Genomic DNA, 21567 nt, shown 5'->3' with positions numbered 1-21567 from the left:
TCGAGACAAATAATTTTGTGTGGCACTTGTTCCTGTGGGACATCCTCAATTGCTCTCATCGACATGTTTTCAGATAGTAATAACAACCAGCCGTCGACTCCTCCTCCTCCTTATGGTATCATCATGTTTTCTTGATTTTATGTAAACTATACCAAAAAAGAGGTTGTAAGCTGAACCTGAATCATACCTATATTTTATGTTTTGGTGTGATAGGCGCTGAGGCAAGTGACTCTCTCCCCCCTCCGCCATGGGAAGCAGAACTTGACAGCAGTAAACCAGCCAAGCAACTGAAGGAATAGTAAATCATACCCAACCATCGCCTAGCGGAGCTTATCTTACAGGTCAGCCATGATCAGGCGGCACTTGGTGTGTATAACAGTAGCCACTTCACAGCAATGCATCCTTATCTGATGCAGAACCCGCAGCTACCCCCCAACCCGTTGTTCTGTATCCTCCCTAGACGGGATACATGTATAATCCTCAGCACATGTACAACAACCAAATGCCTGCTGGTTATGGCTACCCACAACGCCAAAATCAAATGCAATATGCCTACTTTGCTCAGCAAACCATATCTGAGGGACGACAGCAGGCTGAAGAATCCAGTGTCGAGCATTCTTGTCGACATCTCTAAATTCAAACCGGGGAAGACAGCACCAGGTTGAGCTGAGAGCATGTGAAGAGATACATGGTTTTATTTGCCTTTGTCAAACCGTATTGGGGAGAATATCTCTCGTTTATTAATTTATGAATAATGTAGTAATCTCTCTTAAATAGGGAGTACAAGACGTGTAGCTATTCTAGGAAAATATTTACACACTAATTAGGTCCTACAAATAAGGAATGTAATTCTTAATTTGATTGCCTATGATCTTCCTTGATTTAATCTTGATTTGCATATATCCTGCTAACAATCCCCCTCAAGTTAAGTCACGGGATGTCTGAAAGAGCAGGTTTGTGCAGGTGTCGCGTCAAGCAAAGGATGTGTCCTACTGATCAGGATGGACGTCCCAGCTAAGCCTGAACCTGGTATCAATAATTGCTCAACCCACTTCTACTGACTAGTATAGTGGATGTAAGGGTCGAATCCCACAGAGATGAATGCGCTTTGGTAATTGTGGTGATATTCTGGAAAGGTTGGTTAGCTACCACGCTTTGGGTTGAGATTCTAACTAGACTGGAAATTAAGGTGGTACTCTACTGACTAGGAGGTGTGAAAGATGATTGATAAGCAGCTATGTACGTGAGAGTGGGGGAACATTATGTTTCAGAAAATATGTGGAAGGTACGGGGTTACTATAAAAGGCTAAACGGAATATCAGAGAATAAGTGGTAGTTAGGTGACTAGATTAATAGGTCTGTAGGGTACCAGCAGAAAAGATAGATAAAAGTAAGGACAAAAGCAAAAAGTAACTAAAAAGCAAAAGTGGTCACAAACTTAGATGTGGATGTTATCTTCTCCAACATGAATAAACTTAGATCAACAATCCCAGAATTCATCAACGAGAGTTTCAGATTAACAACTCACGAAAACAGATCTAACAATTAAAACTCCAAATCAAAAGATTAAACTAGCGAAACTGAGATTACGCGCACTGGGTAGCATGCAAGGTGGCAGAATCTGAACCTGGAATTCACACTTAACCATTTCGGATCTAAATCTAGCATCAAACTCAATTCACAAACTCAGAACGGTCAACTTAAAAATGAAAACATGCATTCAACACTTGGAAATTACAGTAGCAACTAGATCTACACTATCTAGGCAGAAAGACAACTTCATAGCATTAAAACGTTTGGATCTCAACCAAAGTACTTCAAAATCAGCAAGTATTGAAAATGCAACAGATCCAACGTAGAAAAAACAAGTAAGATTAACTACGAAAGCAATTAAAGATTGTTTTGCCACTTCGGTGATGAACGACTGTCACTACGCGACGAACTGGTTGGAACGAGATAATGCGGAACTCCGGCGAACTGGTGAACTTCAGGTGACCATGGCTGTGGCGAGGAATGAGAAGATGTAGGACAATGCTGAAAGGAAAGATCTACCGAGAGAGAATTCTAACTAAGTGTAGAGCTCCTAAAGTTGATGATTCCCTATGATCGACGATGATTTCCTCTCTCCAAGTGGCTTCCTTTTATAGAGAGGTCTGCCCTTGATTTTTAGGTAGACTCTCTTCGTGAAATGACCCTTTTGCCCTTACTTGTGGTTGATCTTCCCAGCAATCCTTCTTCTCCATCTCGAGCCTTTTTGGCATGCATACTGGTCAGCATAGCAACATTCTGATGCCCTTTTCACCTGAGTTATCCAATACCTTTCCTTCTGACTGGAACCCTTTCCCTGCACACTTTAGCAACTGTTTTGCAGATATATTCCAATTATGCACGTTATACTGACCAGTAAACAACACCTAGAATACGACTTATCAATTTCCGATACTTAACTTGCCAAGCACTTCTGAGAAATTCTTTGCTCCCACTGCTTTTGTCAGAATATCAGCTAACTGATCTTCAGAGCGAACAAAAGGAAATTCAACAATACCAGATTCAATATTTTCTTTGATGAAATGCCTGTCCACTTCAACGTGTTTTGTTCGATCATGTTGGACTGAGTTCTCTACAATACTGATTGCAGCCTTGTTATCACAGAATAATTGACAAGTGTATTGTGACACAAGTCCTAATTCACTCATCAACCCTCTAAGCCACAATACTTCCGTTAAACCGTTCCTAATGCCCCTGAACTCAGCTTCAGCACTTGATAATGCCACAACCTTTTGTTTCTTACTTTTCCACGTGACAAGGTTTCCCCCTACAAAGGTAAAGTACCCTGAGGTTGATCTTCTATCCATCGGGTTTCCAGCCCAGTCAGCGTCTGTGTATCCATAAACTTCAAAGTGTCCATTTTTCTTGAACATTATTCCATGATCAAAAGTCTTCTTCAAATATCTGACTATTCTCAATGCCGCTTCAAGGTGATCATTTTGCGGGCGATGCATAAACTGACTAACCACACTAACTGCATAAGCTATGTCGGGTCTGGTGTGAGATAGGTAAATCAACTTACCTACTAGTCTCTGATACATTTCTTTATCGGCTAGTTTTACTCCTTCTACAATCTGAAGTCCATGATTCACAACAATTGGTGTCTCTGCCGGTTTGCACTCCATCATCTCTGTTTCTGCTAATAGATCAAGAATGTACTTCTTTTGACTGATGAAGATTCCTTCCCTTGATCTTAAGACTTCAACTCCTAGGAAGTATTTGAGTTCCCCTAAATCTTTCATCTCAAATTCCTTGACAAGATTCTTTGTCAACTGCTCTATCTCTTCTGTGTCGTCTCTTGTGATGATCATGTCGTCAACATAGATTATTAAACACGTGATCTTGTCTCTTTTCTTCTTCAAGAACAACGTATGATCAACATGACTCTGTTGGTAATCATATTTTTTTTATCACCTCTGTAAACCTCCCAAACCAAGCTCTTGGAGACTGTTTCAACCCATATAAAGTCCTTTTTAATAAGCAGACTTCTCCACCTGCAAACTCATCTTCAAAACCAGGAGGAGCCACCATATAGACTTCCTTCTTCAGCTCACCATGTAGGAAGGCATTTGTTACATCGAACTGATGCAATGGCCAGTCCTTATTGGCTGCAATAAATAGTAGTACTCGTACATTGTTCATTTTAGCCACAGGGGAGAATGTCTCTGAGTAGTCTACACCGTATGTCTGAGTGTATCCTTTTGCCACTAAGTTGGCTTTGTATCTTTTAATGGATCCATCTGGTCTTCTCTTTATCGTAAATACCCATCTGCAACCTACAGGTTTCTTCCCTTCAGGAAGAAGACATTTCACCCAAGTGTGATTCCTTGCCAATGCTTTTAACTCCAACAACATTGCTTCTTTCCAATGTTTGACTTTGATAGCCTCCATCCATGTCTGTGGAATTTCCTCTTATTTATATAAAGCAACTTCAAACGCCCTTGCCATCTTTGTCATGTTTGCCTTGGCCACATTTCCATTCGCGTATCGTGACCGTCTGTCTATCTTCTCTGGAGAATACCGTTTTGGCAGAATTCCTCTCGTGCTCCTTGGAGGTAGGATCCCCATCTATAATCTCGTCATGCATATTGTCAGTAGTAAGGGAATTCTCAACGACATTATTTACCTAGGATACCAGAGCGGGAGGCGACTTTGGGTGAGCAATGGGCTCCTCGGGTTGTACAGTAAGTAAAACTTGCTCGGCAACAGATGTATCTGACTCGGGTCGATCTCCAGTAGGATTATGATTAATGGTCACAGGTGCCCAACTTAACATGTCACTAGCATTGAAGTCCATTTCACTCTCCCCCTGGTTGGTAAGTTGGGTATTGTAGAAGAATTCTGTTTCTAGGAAGGTGCAATTCATGGTTGTGGTGATATGTCTGGTTTTGGGATTGTAGCATCTATAGCCTTTTTTATTAGACCCATACCCAACAAAGACACATTTGACGGCACAGGGAGAAAGTTTTGTACGCTCATGTTTTGGGATATGGACATAGACAGAGCAACCAAATATACGGGGATCTAGAGATAATGCGGGAGGAATATTGGTTAGTGTGGACAGGACTTGGAGAGGGTTTCTTTTGTCAAGTATTTTTGTCGCCAAATGATTAATAAGGTAGGAAGATGTGGCAACGGCTTCTGGCCAGAAGGATTTTGGGACTTTTGAGTCAAAAAGGAGAGCCCTGGTCATTTCAAGAATAATACGGTTCTTACGTTCAGCAACCCCATTTTGCTTAGGTGTGTAAGCACAAGAAGTTTGGTGTACTAAACCAGTTTGGGCACAAAAGTCTCTCATTTTTGTGTTAACAAATTCCCCCAAATTATCAGACCTAAGGGTTTTGATTTTTGTATTGAACTGAGTAAGGATCAATTTATAAAAAAATGTAAACCTTTCAAAGACATCAGATTTATTTTTTAGAAAATACACCTAAATCATGCGAGTGCAATCATCAATAAAAGTAACAAAATACCGAAATCCCCCTCCCCCAAGTACTGGAGCCGGACCCCAGACATCATAATGAACAAGCGAGAAAACAGAATCGACTCTAGTATTACTGGGTTTAAAAGTCTGTCGTTTGTTCTTGGCCAAAATACAAGTCTCACACTCAAAAACTGAATTCTTAAAAAGGTGCGGAAATAAAATATTCAAATAACTAGAAGACGGGTGTCCTAACCGCCTATGCCATAACCATAAGTCCCGTTCTGAAGATCCGTAAGCCAGCATTGCCCTGCCAGTTTGAGCTATCTCGTCTACATAGTACAACCCTCGGCGCTCAGTGCCACGCCCAATGATCTTCCCCGTCCGGATATCTTGTAGTAAACAAAATTTTGGATACATCAATAGAGTGCAATTGAGTTCCCTAGTTACATGACTAATAGACATTAATTTTGTGACAGAGATGGAACATAGAGACAATTTGATATTGTCAAAGTAGGGGAAATTTCCACAGTTCCCGCCCCTTCCACAGGAGCCAAATCACCACCAGTGGTTTCCACATAAGTACGTTTAGCTTGAAACAGTTCACCAAAATCAGACCTATCATATGTCATAGTGTCTGTCGCTCCACAATCAAATATCCATCCCCTATCATCTTCTGTAACATATTTTTTAACATGACAAGCCTTGGAATTTTCAGAATCATTATCAAGGATTGCAAAACGATTACTACACATAATTCTGGGGTCGATTTGCAATGTATCACAATCCTGGGGTGCAATTCCTAAATCAGGCATGTAATGGGGTCTTTTATCTAAATATGAGTTAGATTGTGGGTTTAGATTAAAAACCTAAACCCATTACCTCCAAAGCTTGTCTGCTCAGCGAGATTAGCTTTTGCTCCCGTCGGCTGCGCCTCCCTGCCATTGACCACTGGGTTCGCCGCCCACCACCCGCCGGTTAGCGTCTCCGTCGGACCACCTCCAGGTGTTCCGTAAGAAGTCCCATTTGAGGCAGTTCCAGACTGAATGTCTTGTTCGTTTGTAGGAAAACCGACGACGGACCTCCCCCTCACCGTCTGGTTCCGATTTCGCTGCTTATGCCCGTTCTCCCACCATTCCGGGTATCCTATTAACTGGAAACATGTTTCCTTAATATGTCGAGGCATCTGACAATGGGTGCAATAAAGTTTGGATTTATCTTCCTTTTCCCTATTCTGATTTGAGGCAGATCCGGTCGGAGGTTGGCCTCGGCGTGGTGGTTGCGGTTGCGGGCCACGCGGTGGCTGTCAATTCTGTTGATGCGGAGGAGGAGGGTAAGAAGGACGGATTCTGAATCCGGCGCTGATGCCTGAATCTGGAGGTTGTAGCTGCCTCCAGATCCTGTTGCGTTCTTCCTCTTGCTTCAAAATCCCGAGCGCGGTCTCGGTGTCGGGTGTAGGGTCTTCCTTTAACAATTCCCTCCGGAGTCCATCGTATTTGCTGTTCACGCCAGAGAGGAATTGATGGAGTCTTTTGATTTTTGTCTCCGTCTGATAGATCTTGACGCCTTCGTCGCAAAATGTGTATGGGCAGGGCTTCCGGTTATCCATCCCGACCCATAAGTTCTGAAGCTCCGCCCAGTAGGCTTCGAGTGTATCAGTTCCTTGAACCAGCTTGTTGGTTCGATCCTCCAGATCATATATCTGGACGGGATCCTTGCGAGCGCCAAACGTGGTAGCGAGGCTCCACCACATTGAGGCCGCAGTTTGGTGTTGAGCAAACTGTAACACCAAGCGTTGTTCCATGTTTTGGATTAACCAAGAAAAAACGATGTAATCTTCCGCCTTCCATGATTTGAATGTCGGGTCGTCTTTCTTGGGTGGATCTGTATCGCCTTCAGATGGTCGAGCAATTCACGACCTCCAACTGCTATTCGCATTAGACGAGACTAGACACGAAAGTTATTCCCATCTAGTTTGACTCCTATTGAAACTGATTCGATTGTTTTGTGGCCATCGGTTGCTTTCACTTGATTTTGCTAATTGGTCCAGGGTCGGGGCTGATATGAGTCGTGCGTTGTTGCCTGATTTTAGTTGAGGGTTTGAGAAAGGTATCCGAACGATGATGAATGTGTTCTGAGTTCGAAGATTGAATCGGGTTTGGTACGGGTGTCAGATTGGTTTGATTTCTGGGCTGTTTGTTGAAGAACTGAGATGAACAAGATTCTGAGTTCTTGTGCTTTGAAAAAAAACGGCTTGTGTTTAGGGTTAGGATCGTATGGCTTTGATACCATGTCAAAGCGTATTGGGGAGAATATCTCTCGTTTATTAATTTATGAATAATGTAGTAATCTCTCTTAAATACAGAGTACAAGACGTGTAGCTATTCTAGGAAAATATTTACACACTAATTAGGTCCTACAAATAAGGAATGTAATTCTTGATTTGATTGCCTATGATCTTCCTTGAATTAATCTTGATTTGCATATATCCTGCTCAGCCTTGACTTTTGCTATTTTGTTTGCTAACTCGCGTGGCCTGCTGCATATACATTCTTCACCTCCTTGCGCCGTGTTGCTGCAATTTATCACCACTTCTTTTCTTTTTTTGTTATGGATTTCTTGTCATTAGAATCAGGTACATTTCATTGTAGAAACGAAACTCGTATAAAAGAAACAAACATTTTCTCTCTTTTTGCTTTGGTTGGGTGAGTAACAGCATAGATGAGCATACATTATAACACGTATTTAAAATTACTATACGAGACGCATATTAGTACTCCCCCGTTCCAATGAAGAAGGTGATTGTCTCAATCAAAATCAACCATTTATAAAATAGAAATAACTTTATCTGATTTCTACTTTATTTCTTACTAATTAGCACACAAAACAACATTGCATACAATTACATATTGTTTACATTTATTGGGGACGGATGGAGTACTAAGAGCATACACATCCGTACTCTTTGGCAAGAACATGGATATGGACCCCGACCCAGTTTTATTAATTTTTTACTCCCTGCTCTTCTCCAGGAGCACAACACCCACATCCATGCTCTTCCACAAGGACATGCTCAAGGGTCCTACCATTCCATTATTTAATTTAAATACTTCAATTACTAAAATACATTAAAATATAAAAATTACATAATTAAATCCTAAAAAATAAAAATTACAAACTTAAAATCCTAAAAATAAAAAATTACATAATTAAAATCCAAAAAAATAAAAAATACATAATTAAAATACTAAAAAATAAAAAATACATAATTAAAGGCTAAAAAATACCCCATGGAAGACTAATCTTCTTGCCCTATCCCCAATGTTTTTCAGAGACTCCGTATCATTGCCAAATGTGAATAAAATTGCTCGGGAGTCATATTTGACCTATTGGCCAAATTGAGATGAGCCAAAAGGGTCCACAAAGAGTTTGTGGGGGGTTGAGGTGGCACAAAAGGAGCGGGGGCGGATGGAGTCGCAGCGTGACGGCGGTTGGCCGTCGCCTTCTTCCTTCCTTGCGGTTGGCCGTCACCTCATCCTCGCTGGCGTCGGATAGGGATACCGACCTCGACCGTTTGCTGGAGGAGCTGGAGGAGGATGATACGTCTCCCTTATACTTTGGATGCACACGCACCTCCTGCCAAGAGCTGAGGTACTTGAATAGTTTGTAATGTTGGGATTGGTAGGTCGCCAAGGCGGCACTGACGATGCCGAGCTCGCTCCTGCCGCTCCCCGCCGACCGCTCTTCCTGGAGGTAATGCCTCTAGAACTTTTGGATTTCTTCATTGGCTCTGAAGATGGAATTGCACACCATACTCTCATTGCGCTCGATGGTTCCATCCGGACGGTTTTCATTGTACCGGTGAGAGATGCGCCACCAAAACCTATCCCCGCTTTGGTTCGTGCCAACCTCCGGATCTTCGGAGATAATCAAATAGGCTTTGAATAACTGATCCATCTCCGCCAGAGTGTACGGGGTGCGGACACCACGAGGAGTAGGAGTAGGAGGAGGAGGAGTTTGAGAGCCGCCGCTCCCTCCCGATCCGGGTTCGGGTGCCCATTAGGGGCATCTTGGTCGTCCACCGGGTATGGCCGGTAGCCATCCGGAACTTGAGAACCTTGGGTTTGAGGAGGGGCTGAGAATTGCGTTTCCGGACTAGGGAATGATTGTGAGCCAAACCATTCGTGGTTCCAACCGCGGGAGTCGGAGGGGTGATCGCCGGAGCCGAACATTTTTTTTTTGTAAGAGTGAAAGATTGAGAATTGATAAGAGAATTTAGATGAGAATTGTGTAGTGTGGTAAGAAATTTTTTGTGTGGAAGTGGGGGTATTTATAGATAAAAATGTGAATTTTGGGGAAAAAATTGAAAAATAAATTAAAAGTGGGGAGAAAACGGATATAATTTATTGGGAAGTGGGAAAATATTTTTTTATTTAAAAAAGATTTTTAAATTAAATTCTATTTTTTTTAAAAAAAATTGAAAATGCCAACGGCTTTGCCGTTGGCCAATCCCGTCGCGCCGCGTCAGCCTGCTCAGCGGCATGGACGTGCTCTATGTATCGAGCAGAGTCGTGCCAGCGGCAAAGAGCACAACGGCGGACAGCACAAAGCCCATCAGCGGCACAGAAGTCGTCCGTCAAGGAAAGCAGCGATGCGGATGCTCTAAGAAAGAAGGGAAAGTCGCAAATCAATGAGAAGCAACACCAAAATCTATAAACTAATTTAGAACAATAAATTGCATAAATATATGATATTTTTAAAGCGTAATTCAGTTGGTTGGAAAAAAAAATTACACATAAAGATTACAGTTAATGAGTGAGTTTGTACAATGCGTTCTTTGGCGTAATGCGCCGTCACACAGAGGATTACCGGTTCCTGGGAGTACGGTGCGCCGTAATGCATATGATTACAGCTTCTCCACGTAGAGCTCCTTTTCCTTCCCTCTCTGTGACGTTTTTCATTCTCAAGTTTCCATCTCAATTCAGCTGAGCCTCATCAATTCACTACGGTAATTTTTTTTTTTCATGTGAATTTTCGATTGCGTTGAGTTAGAACCAGGATTTTCGTTTTGTTTGATTATTTTTTTTAGCCAGAGAAAATCGCTTCTGTGTATCTGTTTAACTGATTCTCGGCCTTTCGGCTTTGTGATCGGTAGCATAATATTGCTAATTGTTGATTAAAATTTCGATTTTTTCTTCAATTGATGCAGACCGTACCTGAGAATTGGTGTGAATTTGATAGCAAAAGCCGTTGTTCAAAATGCAGGTTAGTATTATTGACCGCTTTCAGTGTTGTGATGATTTCGGTTTTCAGTCTTAACCTATCTTTTCGTATGATTGGGAATAGATTCCATTTCACAAATTTATACAAATTCGTTGTTTCGCATGTTGGTGGTAACCCTAGAATGTTGAAATTTCTGTTAGGCTTCCACTTCATTTTGACGAAATTTGTTTTTTTTATTTAGTTTTGTAGCTCAACTTTGTATGATTACACCATTGTTGTACTCATGCCTCTATTGGAAGGGATAAGGAGGCGAGTTGAAAGTTATTACTAAACTATGTTGACATTCTAACTGAATATCCAGCTGAAATAAGATACCGACTCGAGTTCAACTGCAAACTTAATACGAAAATAATGGGTATTGCTTGAGAATTGATCTGAACAGATATCCATAGGTTAAAGAATTATAAATTGGGAGGCAGTGGGAGAGTGAATTACTTTTGGTCTCTATCAGGATTGTTATTTTTAGAAGGGGGTTCACTGAACTGGAGGAATAGATTCTTGAAGCGTATTCTTTGACGATGAGACTTGGATTTCATGCCTTTTATTTGCGAAAAGGCCTCAACTATCAAATTATCCAATGCTAAGTCTTTGTTGAGATTTGAGAACTTTTCAAAGTCAATGCTCTTAAAATAGGCATCAAGGGCAAGGCTCTTTAAGGAATACAAAGAAGTGCAGCGAGAGAAAACGGCAGATCCTGATATCCAACTCGTTTGTGATGATTCAAACATATTTAAATGGACTGCACTCATAAAGGTACATTTTACTGTTTCTTGTTCTTCGTTGTGTGCCATGAGACGTTTTCCAAGTAGAGCATCTGATAAAATATTACTTCTGTGATACGTAGGGGCCATCCGAAACTCCTTATGAGGGTGGAGTTTTCCAGCTTGCTTTCTCTGTACCTGAGCAGTATCCTTTGCAGCCACCTCAAGTTCGGTTCTTAACCAAAATATTCCATCCAAATGTGCATTTCAAGGTATTTACTGTCTTTCCTAAAGTTTTAAGGTATATTGTCTTCAGCCAAAGCGATAATTTCTAGTCTCGCTGAACAAGGTAGATGATGAAATTTGCTGGAATTCTGTCTGTATAGTTGTTTGTGGAACTTAAAAATTCTGCATTAGAAACATCACGTATGCTTTGAGTGACGAAACTAAGGATCCAAATGATGCCATAGTTTGTGACATGAAATGATTGAGATTGTAATGCTTTGGGTATATATGACTAAATGAATGTAATGAGTTGAACTTCGTAAGCATCTGCACATGCTTATGGTCGTGGCATACTACTAGCCGCAATATCATAGCTAAAAATCCTTGAACTTGACCACGTCACTTACACTTCTGCGATCATTGTTAACTTACCATATAAAGATGAAGCATGGCCTATTGGCATTTTCTGTTGATGTTTTTATTTGAGATAGCAGATGTCATATGGAATAATTTTAAAGCTGTGATTTTTGTTTTCCTGCAGACAGGTGAGATTTGCCTTGATATATTGAAGAATGCTTGGAGTCCAGCATGGACGCTGCAATCAGTTTGTCGAGCTATAATCGCTCTGATGGCTCATCCAGAGGCTGATAGCCCGCTGAACTGTGATTCAGGTATTTCCCCCCAGATTCCTTCATAAACTACCCGTGTGGTATTGTGGTACTTTCTGAGTAGTTTTACAGCTTCCAAGAAACATTGAGATAAGTTTGAAATGGCACTTAAAATTATTTGAATTCAGATTCCCGCTCTCAAGAACATGCAACAATCTAATTTTCTGAACATGTGATTTGGGGAAGTCTAGCTTGTCTTGTGATTTGTTTAGGAGTAGTTTTAGTGATGTGTTTCTGGTTGGCTGTCATTGCATAGGCAACCTTCTCCGGTCTGGTGACGTCAGAGGATTCCATTCTATGGCCAAGATGTACACAAGACTTGCAGCCATGACCAAGAAGGGGTAAGAGAAGGATTTTATAGCGCTGGATTCCGACTTACCCAAGTTCGGAGTAATTTTCTCGCTCTTGGAAGTGTGATGATGCATAACATAATTGCATGTATAAGTGTATGTTTCAACCTTACAACCATGTGCTTTTCATTCAAGTGTGCATTTGTTAACATGTTTTTAGCATCCTTTCCAAATTGTTCATTTCCCTTTCATAGCTGATGTCTGATGAATGAATAGAGCTGGGGAATTATACCGAAATACCGGACTTACCGTACCGAAAAAATACCGATTTTTCGGTATACCGTAGTTTTTGGTACGGTATGACCGTACCGAAAGATTCGGTACAGTAACGGTACCCAAGTCAACTCTCGCCTCTGAAAACCAACAACACAGAAAGAATCCTCCTCAGGTTTAGGAGTCAAGATATATATACTGCAGGAATCAATGAAATGCAGACACGGTTCTTATATTGAGTCATGAACCTTCAAATACGTGCTTAAGGCTGTCAACTCGAGCGTGCCACATGTCATGCTCAATCGCCCAACGGAACCCCTGAAATATTTTAAGTACTGAGACTGTATACTTGTTTACGTAGTCATGTATGTGTCAGGAACAGCTACCTGAACTCCAATTACGGGGGGCAACTACTGAATAACGAGTATCAGCAGCCGCACCAAGCCATGCGTGCATTCCTGAACGATGGAATATCTTACTGAAAGGTGTAAACAGAATAAGATTTTCATACATACTACCATCTTTGCAGTAACTTACCTCCCAGTGATTCACCAGTAATTCCTATCCTAGAAGGATCGATATCCAGCCTTTCTACAAGATGATCTGCCAATTTTATCAAGTCCCATACCTGATATATTGAGTACACGCAAGAATATCAAACTAAGGGGAAAAAGAGCTGATTTCTTCAATTACTCGGTTACAGAAACAGGGTGGAACAATACCGTATCAAAAATGAAAGGCATCGTATCTCCATGTTTCCACGATGATACTAGAGCCTACATACATTGTAACAAACGTTAATCCAACTCATATTTTGTGCAATTATATTGATTTTACCAATAAAGACTTGGAACTTAGGAGGCATACATCTTGGTAGGTTGTCAAGTTTCTAGCACGCTCTCCGTGATAACGCGAATCAATGGCTATAGCAATATAATTTCTTGAAGCATACGCCTGAAGATATAAAAAAGAACATGCTATGGATCAATCTGCTAAACGGAACACCAGGTAACGCCTAATCATCACGAAGCATCTTATACCTCAAGTAGTGGCCTCAACCACTCTTTGTTTTTATGTGTGCTATGCAGGAAAACCACTGCTGGCCTTCTCTCCGGAGTAACCTCTTTCAGCTTCAATAGCATTACCGGCAGACGTCCTTGCTCCCCTGCCTGGTCAGAAATTCATTTCAAATTTAAGAGATATATCTACCATCGTATCACATTCATAACTCTGAAGACATCGCAAATGATAGACACCCAATAGTCTTATTATTGTGTAAGCTCAAGACGCACACATACACTCACAAAAACCACACAGAAAACAGAAATCATAGTACCTCAGTAGTTAGGTAAAAATTCTCCTCTTGAAGCAGTTCCTTGAAATTCGGAATCTCTTTCTTTGGACACGACTCCATAGCCTGATGATTCATCATAACAACATTTGTGAGTTAGATTCTGCTTATTTGTCCATCAAGTGATACGAAAAGGAATTTCAACGCGGTTTCGACCTCACTGTAGGTTGGCGTCGGAGTTTCCTGAAATAGTGGATCTTTTACAGGCTGCGCAGATTCAACAGAAAGAGGAACTGCACAGTTTTGCTGAATTTTAGTCGAATGCTTCGACGATTGTGACAGATTTTGCAACAAACAATAATTCGTGATACTGAATGCGTTTAAGACGAATAACAGATTCATAACCAGGATCTCCACATATTATAGCCAAAAAAAATCCAGAAATTCAGAAATTTCTTCAAAACTTGTGCAAATAGCAGAAGAATGTGCAATCAAAGTGATGAGGCGATCAGGCGATGCTAAACAAGCACCATTACTGTAACATCTGCTTCAACTCTAGTTCTCATCCGAGACTAAATCGCGCGAGGATCATTCTCAACAAAACCGCAATTCAACGAAACACTGACAAAATTACATCAACACACAGGGTGAAGTGAGTGAGAAACGACCTTCGGCAGTCCGGCGGCTGCGGAGGAGCTGCAGGAAGTCGGAGCGCATCTCGGCGGAGGCGGCGGAATGGTCCATTTTCCGATCGGCGGAGTGGAATCGAGTAGCAATTGCGTGGTGTGGTAATTTGGCGTAGCAGTTGGGTTTACAAGGCCCTCCACAATAGGAATAGCCCAGCAATAGCCCAGCCATAGCCTAGCCACTGCCACATCATCAGCACTAAAAATCCTCCTGCCACATCATAAATAGTCCAGCCATAGCCTAGCCACATCATAAATAGCCCAGCCACATCAATAGCCACATCACTAATAACAATTATATAAAATGACATAATTAACAATCACACAATATACGGAATTAAATTTACGCCACAAAAACGAGAAAATTCACTAATATTAATAAAATTTAAAAAGTACATTAATTAAAAAAAATTACATAATTAAAAAAAAACTAACGTCGTGCAGTCCTCCGCGCCCATAACTCTTCAATTAAATCCTTTTGGAGTCGAATATGAGCCTCCGTTTGGCGCATGTCGGCATGTGCTTGGAGGCGGCCGTCTTCATCGTTGCTCCAATCCGTTAACAATACGCATAAACAGGGACCTGCGCATCCTAAAACGGCGCCTGAAAAGGTTGGCGTTGAACCGCGGCTCCTGTGTGAAGTAGTCTTCGTATAGGCGCTGATGTGCAGCTACGTGATCACGATCAATCACCGCTCTGCGGTGTACCACTGGTCGAGGTCGAGGGTACCGCCGGCTGCAAGGCCCTCTGCATCCATTGATCAATCTCACGGTTCGTATAGGCCTCTAGCGCTTCGTTCATTATACGCTCGTACTCCTCAGCATCCCCACCACTCCCACCACTACCACCGGCGTTACTCATTTCTAGGTGTTGATCTTGTACAGAAATTAAGATAGAGAGAGTACTCGTTAATACAAGTGGTGCGAATGAAAATGACGGGCAAGTCGCGTATATATAGTGTTTCGGAAACAAAAAAAATTAAAAATTCGCGCTAGGCGGTGCGCTAGGCGATCCGGACGCTGCAATAGCGCCTAGCGGATCGCCTAGCGCACCGCCTAGCGCCGCGGAACCGTCGAGCGCTAGGCGGTTTTTTTCCGCGAAATCGGCTAGGCGGCTGCAATAGTTCGCCTAGCGCACCGCCTAGCGCCGGCGCTCGGCTAGGCGGTGCGCTAGGCGCTATTGTCACATACTCCTCCTGCCACATCCATAGCCCAGCCATAGCCTAGTCACATACTCCTCCTGCCACATCACCTAAAAATCCTCCTGCCATATCATCAAGACAAGCAAATAGCCCAGCCATAGTCTAGCCACATCACTCAAAATTATATAAAACAAATAATTAACAATCACACAAAATACATAATTAAATTTACGCCACAGATACAGAACTTGCAATAATTTTATTTAAATTTTAAAAAAGTACATTTAAAAAATTACATAATTAAAAAAAAAAACTAATTTCGTGCAGTCCTCCGCGACCATAACTCTTCAATTAAATCCTTTTGAAGTCGAATATGAGCATCCGTTTGGCGCATGTCGGCATGTGCTTGGAGGAGGCCGGCTTCATCGTGAGGTACCCCACTCCGTACGTTGGGGGCGGCCACGCCGTGGCTTGGACCGGCTTCATTATCGTCGTTGGCCCAACTAGTCAGTTGTACACCTTCGTCTTCGACAATCATGTTGTGCATGATAATACATGCGTACATTATATCAGCAATGCAGTCGATATGCCACAAACGCGTTGGACCCCTAACTGTCGCCCATCGAGACTGGAGCACACCAAATGCCCGCTCCACGTCCTTGCGCGCCGACTCTTGTCGTGCCGCAAAGTAGGTCTTCCTCACATCTGATGCGCCTCGGATCGTCTTCATAAAGACGGGCCACCTAGGGTATATCCCATCCGCCAAGTAGTAGCCCATATCATGCCGGTTGCCGTTGGCGACAAAACTGATGGCCGGACCGACGCCCTGACACTGCTCGTTGAAAAGGGGCGACGAGTTGAGGACGTTGAGGTCGTTGTTCTAACCGGCTACTCCAAAATACGCATGCCAAATCCACAACCGATAATCAGCTACGGCCTCGAGGATCATCGTGGGATTCTTTCCCTTGTAGCCGGTCGTGTAGAACCCCTTCCAGGAAACGGGACAGTTCTTCCACTCCCAATGCATACAATCTATGCTGCCTAACATTCCCGGGAACCCATGCTTCTCCCCGTGCATTTGCATCAGATCCTGGCAATCTTCGAGGGTAGGGCTTCGAAGGTACTGATCACTGAATATTTCAATCACGCCCTGACAGAAATACTTTATACATTCCAGGGCAGTCGTCTCACCGATGTGGAAGTACTCGTCCCACATGTCTGCCGCGCCTCCGTAGGCCAAATGCCGGATTGCCGCAGTGCACTTTTGAATAGGTGTGTGGCCGGGTCTGCCAGCCGCATCGTGCCTGAAGCGGAAATACAGATATCGATGCTCGAAAGCGTTAACAATACGCATAACCAGGGCCCTGCTCATCCTAAAACGTCGCCTGAAAAGGTTGGCGTTGAACCGCGGCTCCTCTGCGAAGTAGTCTTCGTATAGGCGCTGATGTGCAGCTACGTGATCACGATCAATCACTTCTCTGCGGTGGACAACTGGGCGAGGTCGAGGTATCGCCGGCTGCAAGGCTCTTTGCATCCATTGGTTTATCTCGCGGGTCGTATAGGCCTCCAACGCTTCGGCCATTCGACGTTCGTACTACTCAGCATCCCCCCACTACCACCCGAGTTACTCATTTCGCGTTGTTGCTCTTGTACAGAAATTAAGATAGAGAGAAAACTCGTTAAAACAAGTGGTGCGAATGAAAATGAAGTACAAAGCGCGTATATATAGTGTTTCGAAAAATTTTAAAAAAAAATCCGCTGGGCGATGCGCTCGGCGATCCGGAGCCTATAATGGAGCCGAGCGGATCGCCCAGCGCCCACACATCGCCTAGCGCTAGGCGATTTTTTTTCCGAAAACCGGCTCGGCGGTTACAATGGTTCGCCTAGCGGACCGCCTAGCGCCGGGGCTCGGCTAGGCGGTGCGCTAGGCGCCATTGTGGATGCTCTAATAGCAGGAAGTTGAGACTGAATTGGCTCGCACGTGAGAGATGAAGTTCGGCACGTGCCACACCGCAACCACCATTATTATTACGGATCAGAGCAAAAGCCACGAATTCTCACTTCTGTTATTAATCGGCTCCATGATAGTACTAAAATTTGAATTTTACTTTTGTAAAATAGAGCAATAATGATGTACAAATTATTGAGTTTTGATTTTAATCATACTTGTAACATGCAAGATACGATGTTTTAAATATTTTGTTAAGTAAGATACTATATAGTAGGTAGAACAAGAACAGAGACTAAGAGAAAATTATGTACTTATATTTAATCATTTAGGCTTTAAATATGTTTTGTGAATACAAACAAAATAATTAGTTGTCTGATTAAAGAAAAACCAATCTCAGAAAACTTGAGTTTAATTATTAGCGTTATAGTAGGTGAAGTATAAATTGACTGTGTAACATAAAACAAGGTCTTGGGAAAAAAATGCGTATTTAAATTTTTTTTGTGTGTAATAGACTATTTAATTTTTAATCATACATAAATTTTACCCATGGTCATCAATTTGCGAAGTGCGAGGCACACGATATTTTACCATCTGAATTTTGTCCCAAAATAAACATACTCCATATATTATACAAATGTAGTATAGTACGAAATCAAATATTTATTTACCAGTACAATAATACCGAACCATTATAGTATTGACCCTTCTCCCTGCACATGAGAGGCCAGCCATGATTCCCAACAACATGAGTTTAGGATGAGGAAAAATATTGTATCGAAAAAATATCGAATATATTGAATTTTCGGTTGTGAGACGGTGAGTGGATGGAGCCTTAGCAGCCACCATAAACGTTGCATCTCGTTTGTCACAAATGGTCTTCCATTTTGAATATCATAGCCATCAGATTCACAAAGTGATGCCCTATCTTTACATGCTACTTTTCCCGGCAGTTCCACAGCATTCCGTTGGCTTTTGATGGTGTCCAATGCCACCATCGACCACTCTCTTTTCTTCCAAGGAGGGTAAATACAAAACTCAAGACTGTCAAATTTTAAGTCTCGGATAACACAAAAATATGTATGGTTCCTAATAGTTACGTAGCTAATCCATCAAAGCAATCAACAAAACCGCATGCGCTGAACTAACAATTACGTTGCAGATGTTCTCGTCACCGTTTCCAAAATGATCAACGATTTGAAACTGCACACTCTGAGGCGGTGAAACCTAACTGGAACACTCTGCTTCTGTTGATACTTCAACCAAGAGTTTGCACAATTCCTTCACATGATGTAATTGGAGGATGCCACTTAAAAGAGACCTTCAATCATAGGAAGAGAAATTACATTTATATGCCAAAAACACTTGGTTACTAACAAGTTAATACACAACCACAAGGATCAAAATTCACCTGCACGGATTAACAAAGTCCTAATTTGGCAGGGTGGTCTGGTTTAGACAGCTGAACAAATGACGGAAAACATGAGTTTTCGAATGGTTCCTGATAGAAAAGAAAATTTCATCAGATATAAACCAATCACCTTATATAGGAAAAGGAAATTGATGAGATGACCTTAAAATTGTCTACTAGATGTCCAATCAAAACCAATGCGCGGATTTCTACTCTTCTTGCTTCGAGTTCCAATAGCTCCATTGATGGCCGCGTTGGCTTGCTGGATAAATGCTACTGAATCTACTGAATGGTGATAAAGACCAGTTTTCTTCTCTTTCACATCCTTCAATGTTTTTCCAGTTAGATTAGTCGGAGCAAGAAATATTTGCCTGGAAGCACTCACAATACTTCTTAAAACACCCAGTTCTTTTACAGTGGCATCCTCTATTATGCTCTACCTAAATCATATGAAATCATTCTGCGAAAAATATACAAATTTAGAAGTCAATTGAAGATGTCACAAAGACAGGAAACCTGTTCAAAAACTAAAAACTTGCTGAATTTTACCTTTGACAATTTTTCCAAAGGAAAACCACAGCTAACAGAGGGGAAGAGAAGAAGGAATAGTCAAAACTACACTGATACAATCATCAAGATGATTAACCCCTATAAGCAGAGGTTTAACGAAAACTCAGGAACTCTACTTAAAATTCAAAGAGTCCACACGCATCATAGAATCATTTGCATACCCCATCATCAAAGCCATCGGGTTTTTCTCTCCAAAACTGCATCAATTGCTTAATTCCTATCAGCCTCGTCCGCTTTTGTATCGTAGCAATTGATGCAGTTCATCAATCACATTACCATACATTTTGAGCCAGCTAAGTTCAGAGGTTGGATACATATACTTACAACTTCAACCATCATTCTGTTCTCGATTACGTTCTTGTGATTTCAGGGAGATAACACAGAATAAAAGGTTTATCTAATTGCTAAATTGCATTCAATTTTTTTCTCTCTGCCACAACAAGCAACGAATATAGATGGCATTGTAAATAGGAATGGGTAATTCAGTTGAAGCACTAGAAAAAGGCCGATCCAAAATCAACAAACACATAAACACGAAGCCTTACACCGGATGAGACAACCGCGGCGCTGTTGGATGCGATGCTTCGGCAGAATTCGGTAGGGTTTGGATTGGCGGCTGAAATTCACAATCCTCTTCTCCTGTGACCTTCTATCCAATTCCGTGATTAGTACACATTTGATTGAAGATCAACAGCATAAATCGCGTTGATGGATTCTTTCATAAAATGAGTTAATTAGGGAGCTACAGCTACTGAACTGAAATTACTCGGAAACGGAGAGAAGGGAACCGGAATTTTGGCGCTAAAGAAGATACAATCTGCTGCTGGTTGCATAAGGATGCACTCTGACACGTGGGACATTTTCATTGGACAGATTCTTCAGCGTAGTTTGATTGAGACGCAGAGAATTATCGCTGGTGGGTCATCAGTTGGGCCCACTTTGTCTTTTTATGACAGGATTTTTAATTTTGAAATTCTAGGCTCAGTTTTTAAATAATTAAAACTCCCACATCCCTATATTTGGACATCAAAGAAAAATCTAAAAAATTGCTCCTCTTGTTTTGGACAATTTATACAGAGACTGAAGTTTATAACCCTTCAATAACTTAACAGTGGTGCATTTCGAATCGCAAGCAACCGAAATAGATTGAACAGATTTCGATTCGACTGAGGGTAAAATAATCATTTATTAGTTTAGTCTTTGTTTTAATTGATTTGGAGTAGCATATTGGAGTATGATTTTTTTTTCAATAGTCTTACTTTACGAAATCATTGATAATTTGATATATATATATATATATATATATATATATATTATCCAAAGTCCAATAGTTTTGTCTGATTTAGGTCAATTTGAACCATAAGTTAGTAGTATCTATTAATTTATCTAAAAGTTATGTAGATAAAAAAGAATAAATGCCACATTTGTTTTTATGTACTTTGTAATTAAATAAATGATTGATCTCATTATAATTTTTAGCTTTTAAAACCAAATTGTATACATAAAACGGAAAAGAATGAAGCTAATATACATGCATGGATTAAATATGAGCTATGCTCATGACTAACGAGTTAATAGTACATGATAAACATCAACTATACTTTTGAAAATTTTGAATTTGGGGTGAGTTAGAAAAATAGTTCCCTAAAACGGGAACATCTTTTGGATTTTATAAATAAGGAAAATGACAATTGCCCTGGCGTATTTAAACACGCCAATACAAAATTTCAACTTTTTGTATATACATGTTTGTACAGCTTCATGAATAATCAAGTCTTCTCAAATTATTCACTTTTTAAATAGTAGAATATAAACACAAATAATTCAAAATATGAAAAACGCAAATGACATTGACATGTTTAAACATGTCGACATTTACATTAAACCCACCCTAAATTCAAAAATTTTCCTATAATGTTACTTAATTAACAAGAATTAATTATACCTTACAAAAGTACCCTAAACATGTGGACCATCAACTTTTCTATCTAATATAATTCACCTAAAAGAAACGAGCCATAAATACCGGCACCGGGGAATATAATATTTTATTAATAACTTTTTACTGTTACATTAACAATATCCAATTAACACGTGCGACCGAGAACATA

At 41.1% G+C, this 21567-nt stretch overlaps 2 protein-coding genes and 1 long non-coding RNA gene across 4 annotated transcripts; 1 reads left to right on the top strand and 2 right to left on the bottom strand.

Moving 5' to 3' along the window:
- The first annotated feature begins 9896 nt into the window (after positions 1-9896).
- On the top strand, positions 9897-12358 carry LOC121780553 (protein PEROXIN-4-like). The gene is made up of 6 exons (XM_042178141.1): positions 9897-9977; positions 10179-10234; positions 10886-11005; positions 11097-11225; positions 11720-11849; positions 12103-12358. Exons 2-6 carry the CDS (start codon positions 10229-10231, stop codon positions 12189-12191), a joined length of 474 nt encoding a protein of 157 aa, XP_042034075.1. The 5' UTR covers positions 9897-9977; positions 10179-10228; the 3' UTR covers positions 12192-12358.
- A 105-nt stretch (positions 12359-12463) lies between these two features.
- On the bottom strand, positions 12464-14503 carry LOC121780552. Its single transcript, XM_042178140.1, has 10 exons — positions 14369-14503; positions 13917-13993; positions 13746-13826; positions 13450-13578; positions 13277-13363; positions 13132-13185; positions 12947-13037; positions 12796-12867; positions 12658-12727; positions 12464-12549 (listed from the first exon to the last, which is right to left on the bottom strand). The coding sequence occupies exons 1-9, from the start codon at positions 14442-14444 to the stop codon at positions 12708-12710; spliced, it is 687 nt and encodes a 228-aa protein (XP_042034074.1). The 5' UTR covers positions 14445-14503; the 3' UTR covers positions 12464-12549; positions 12658-12707.
- Positions 14504-18176: 3673 nt separating this feature from the next.
- Positions 18177-20239, bottom strand: LOC121781263. Of its 2 annotated transcripts, none has more exons than XR_006046167.1 (4): positions 19436-20239; positions 19049-19346; positions 18887-18976; positions 18177-18796 (listed from the first exon to the last, which is right to left on the bottom strand). It is a non-coding gene; the product is annotated as an uncharacterized LOC121781263 (long non-coding RNA). The 2 variants fall into 2 exon arrangements; XR_006046168.1 differs by having other exon boundaries at positions 20002-20239.
- Between the last annotated feature and the right edge of the window lie 1328 nt (positions 20240-21567).

The sequence above is a fragment of the Salvia splendens genome, chromosome 20 (assembly GCF_004379255.2).
Source record: "Salvia splendens isolate huo1 chromosome 20, SspV2, whole genome shotgun sequence".
Lineage (NCBI taxonomy): Eukaryota > Viridiplantae > Streptophyta > Magnoliopsida > Lamiales > Lamiaceae > Salvia > Salvia splendens.
Note: the sequence above shows the minus strand (reverse complement) of the source record. Positions and strands in the feature narration are given on the sequence as shown.

Coding starts and splice junctions, on each gene's coding strand:
- LOC121780553 (XM_042178141.1), top strand. Junction 11,006..11,096: donor AATGGACTGCACTCATAAAG/GTACATTTTACT, acceptor TGTGATACGTAG/GGGCCATCCGAAACTCCTTA. Junction 11,850..12,102: donor CCCGCTGAACTGTGATTCAG/GTATTTCCCCCC, acceptor GTCATTGCATAG/GCAACCTTCTCCGGTCTGGT.
- LOC121780552 (XM_042178140.1), bottom strand. CDS start 14,444: ATGGACCATTCCGCCGCCTCCGCCGAGATGCGCTCCGACTTCCTGCAG. Junction 13,579..13,745: donor ATTTTTACCTAACTACTGAG/GTACTATGATTT, acceptor ATTTCTGACCAG/GCAGGGGAGCAAGGACGTCT. Junction 13,364..13,449: donor GGTTGAGGCCACTACTTGAG/GTATAAGATGCT, acceptor TTATATCTTCAG/GCGTATGCTTCAAGAAATTA.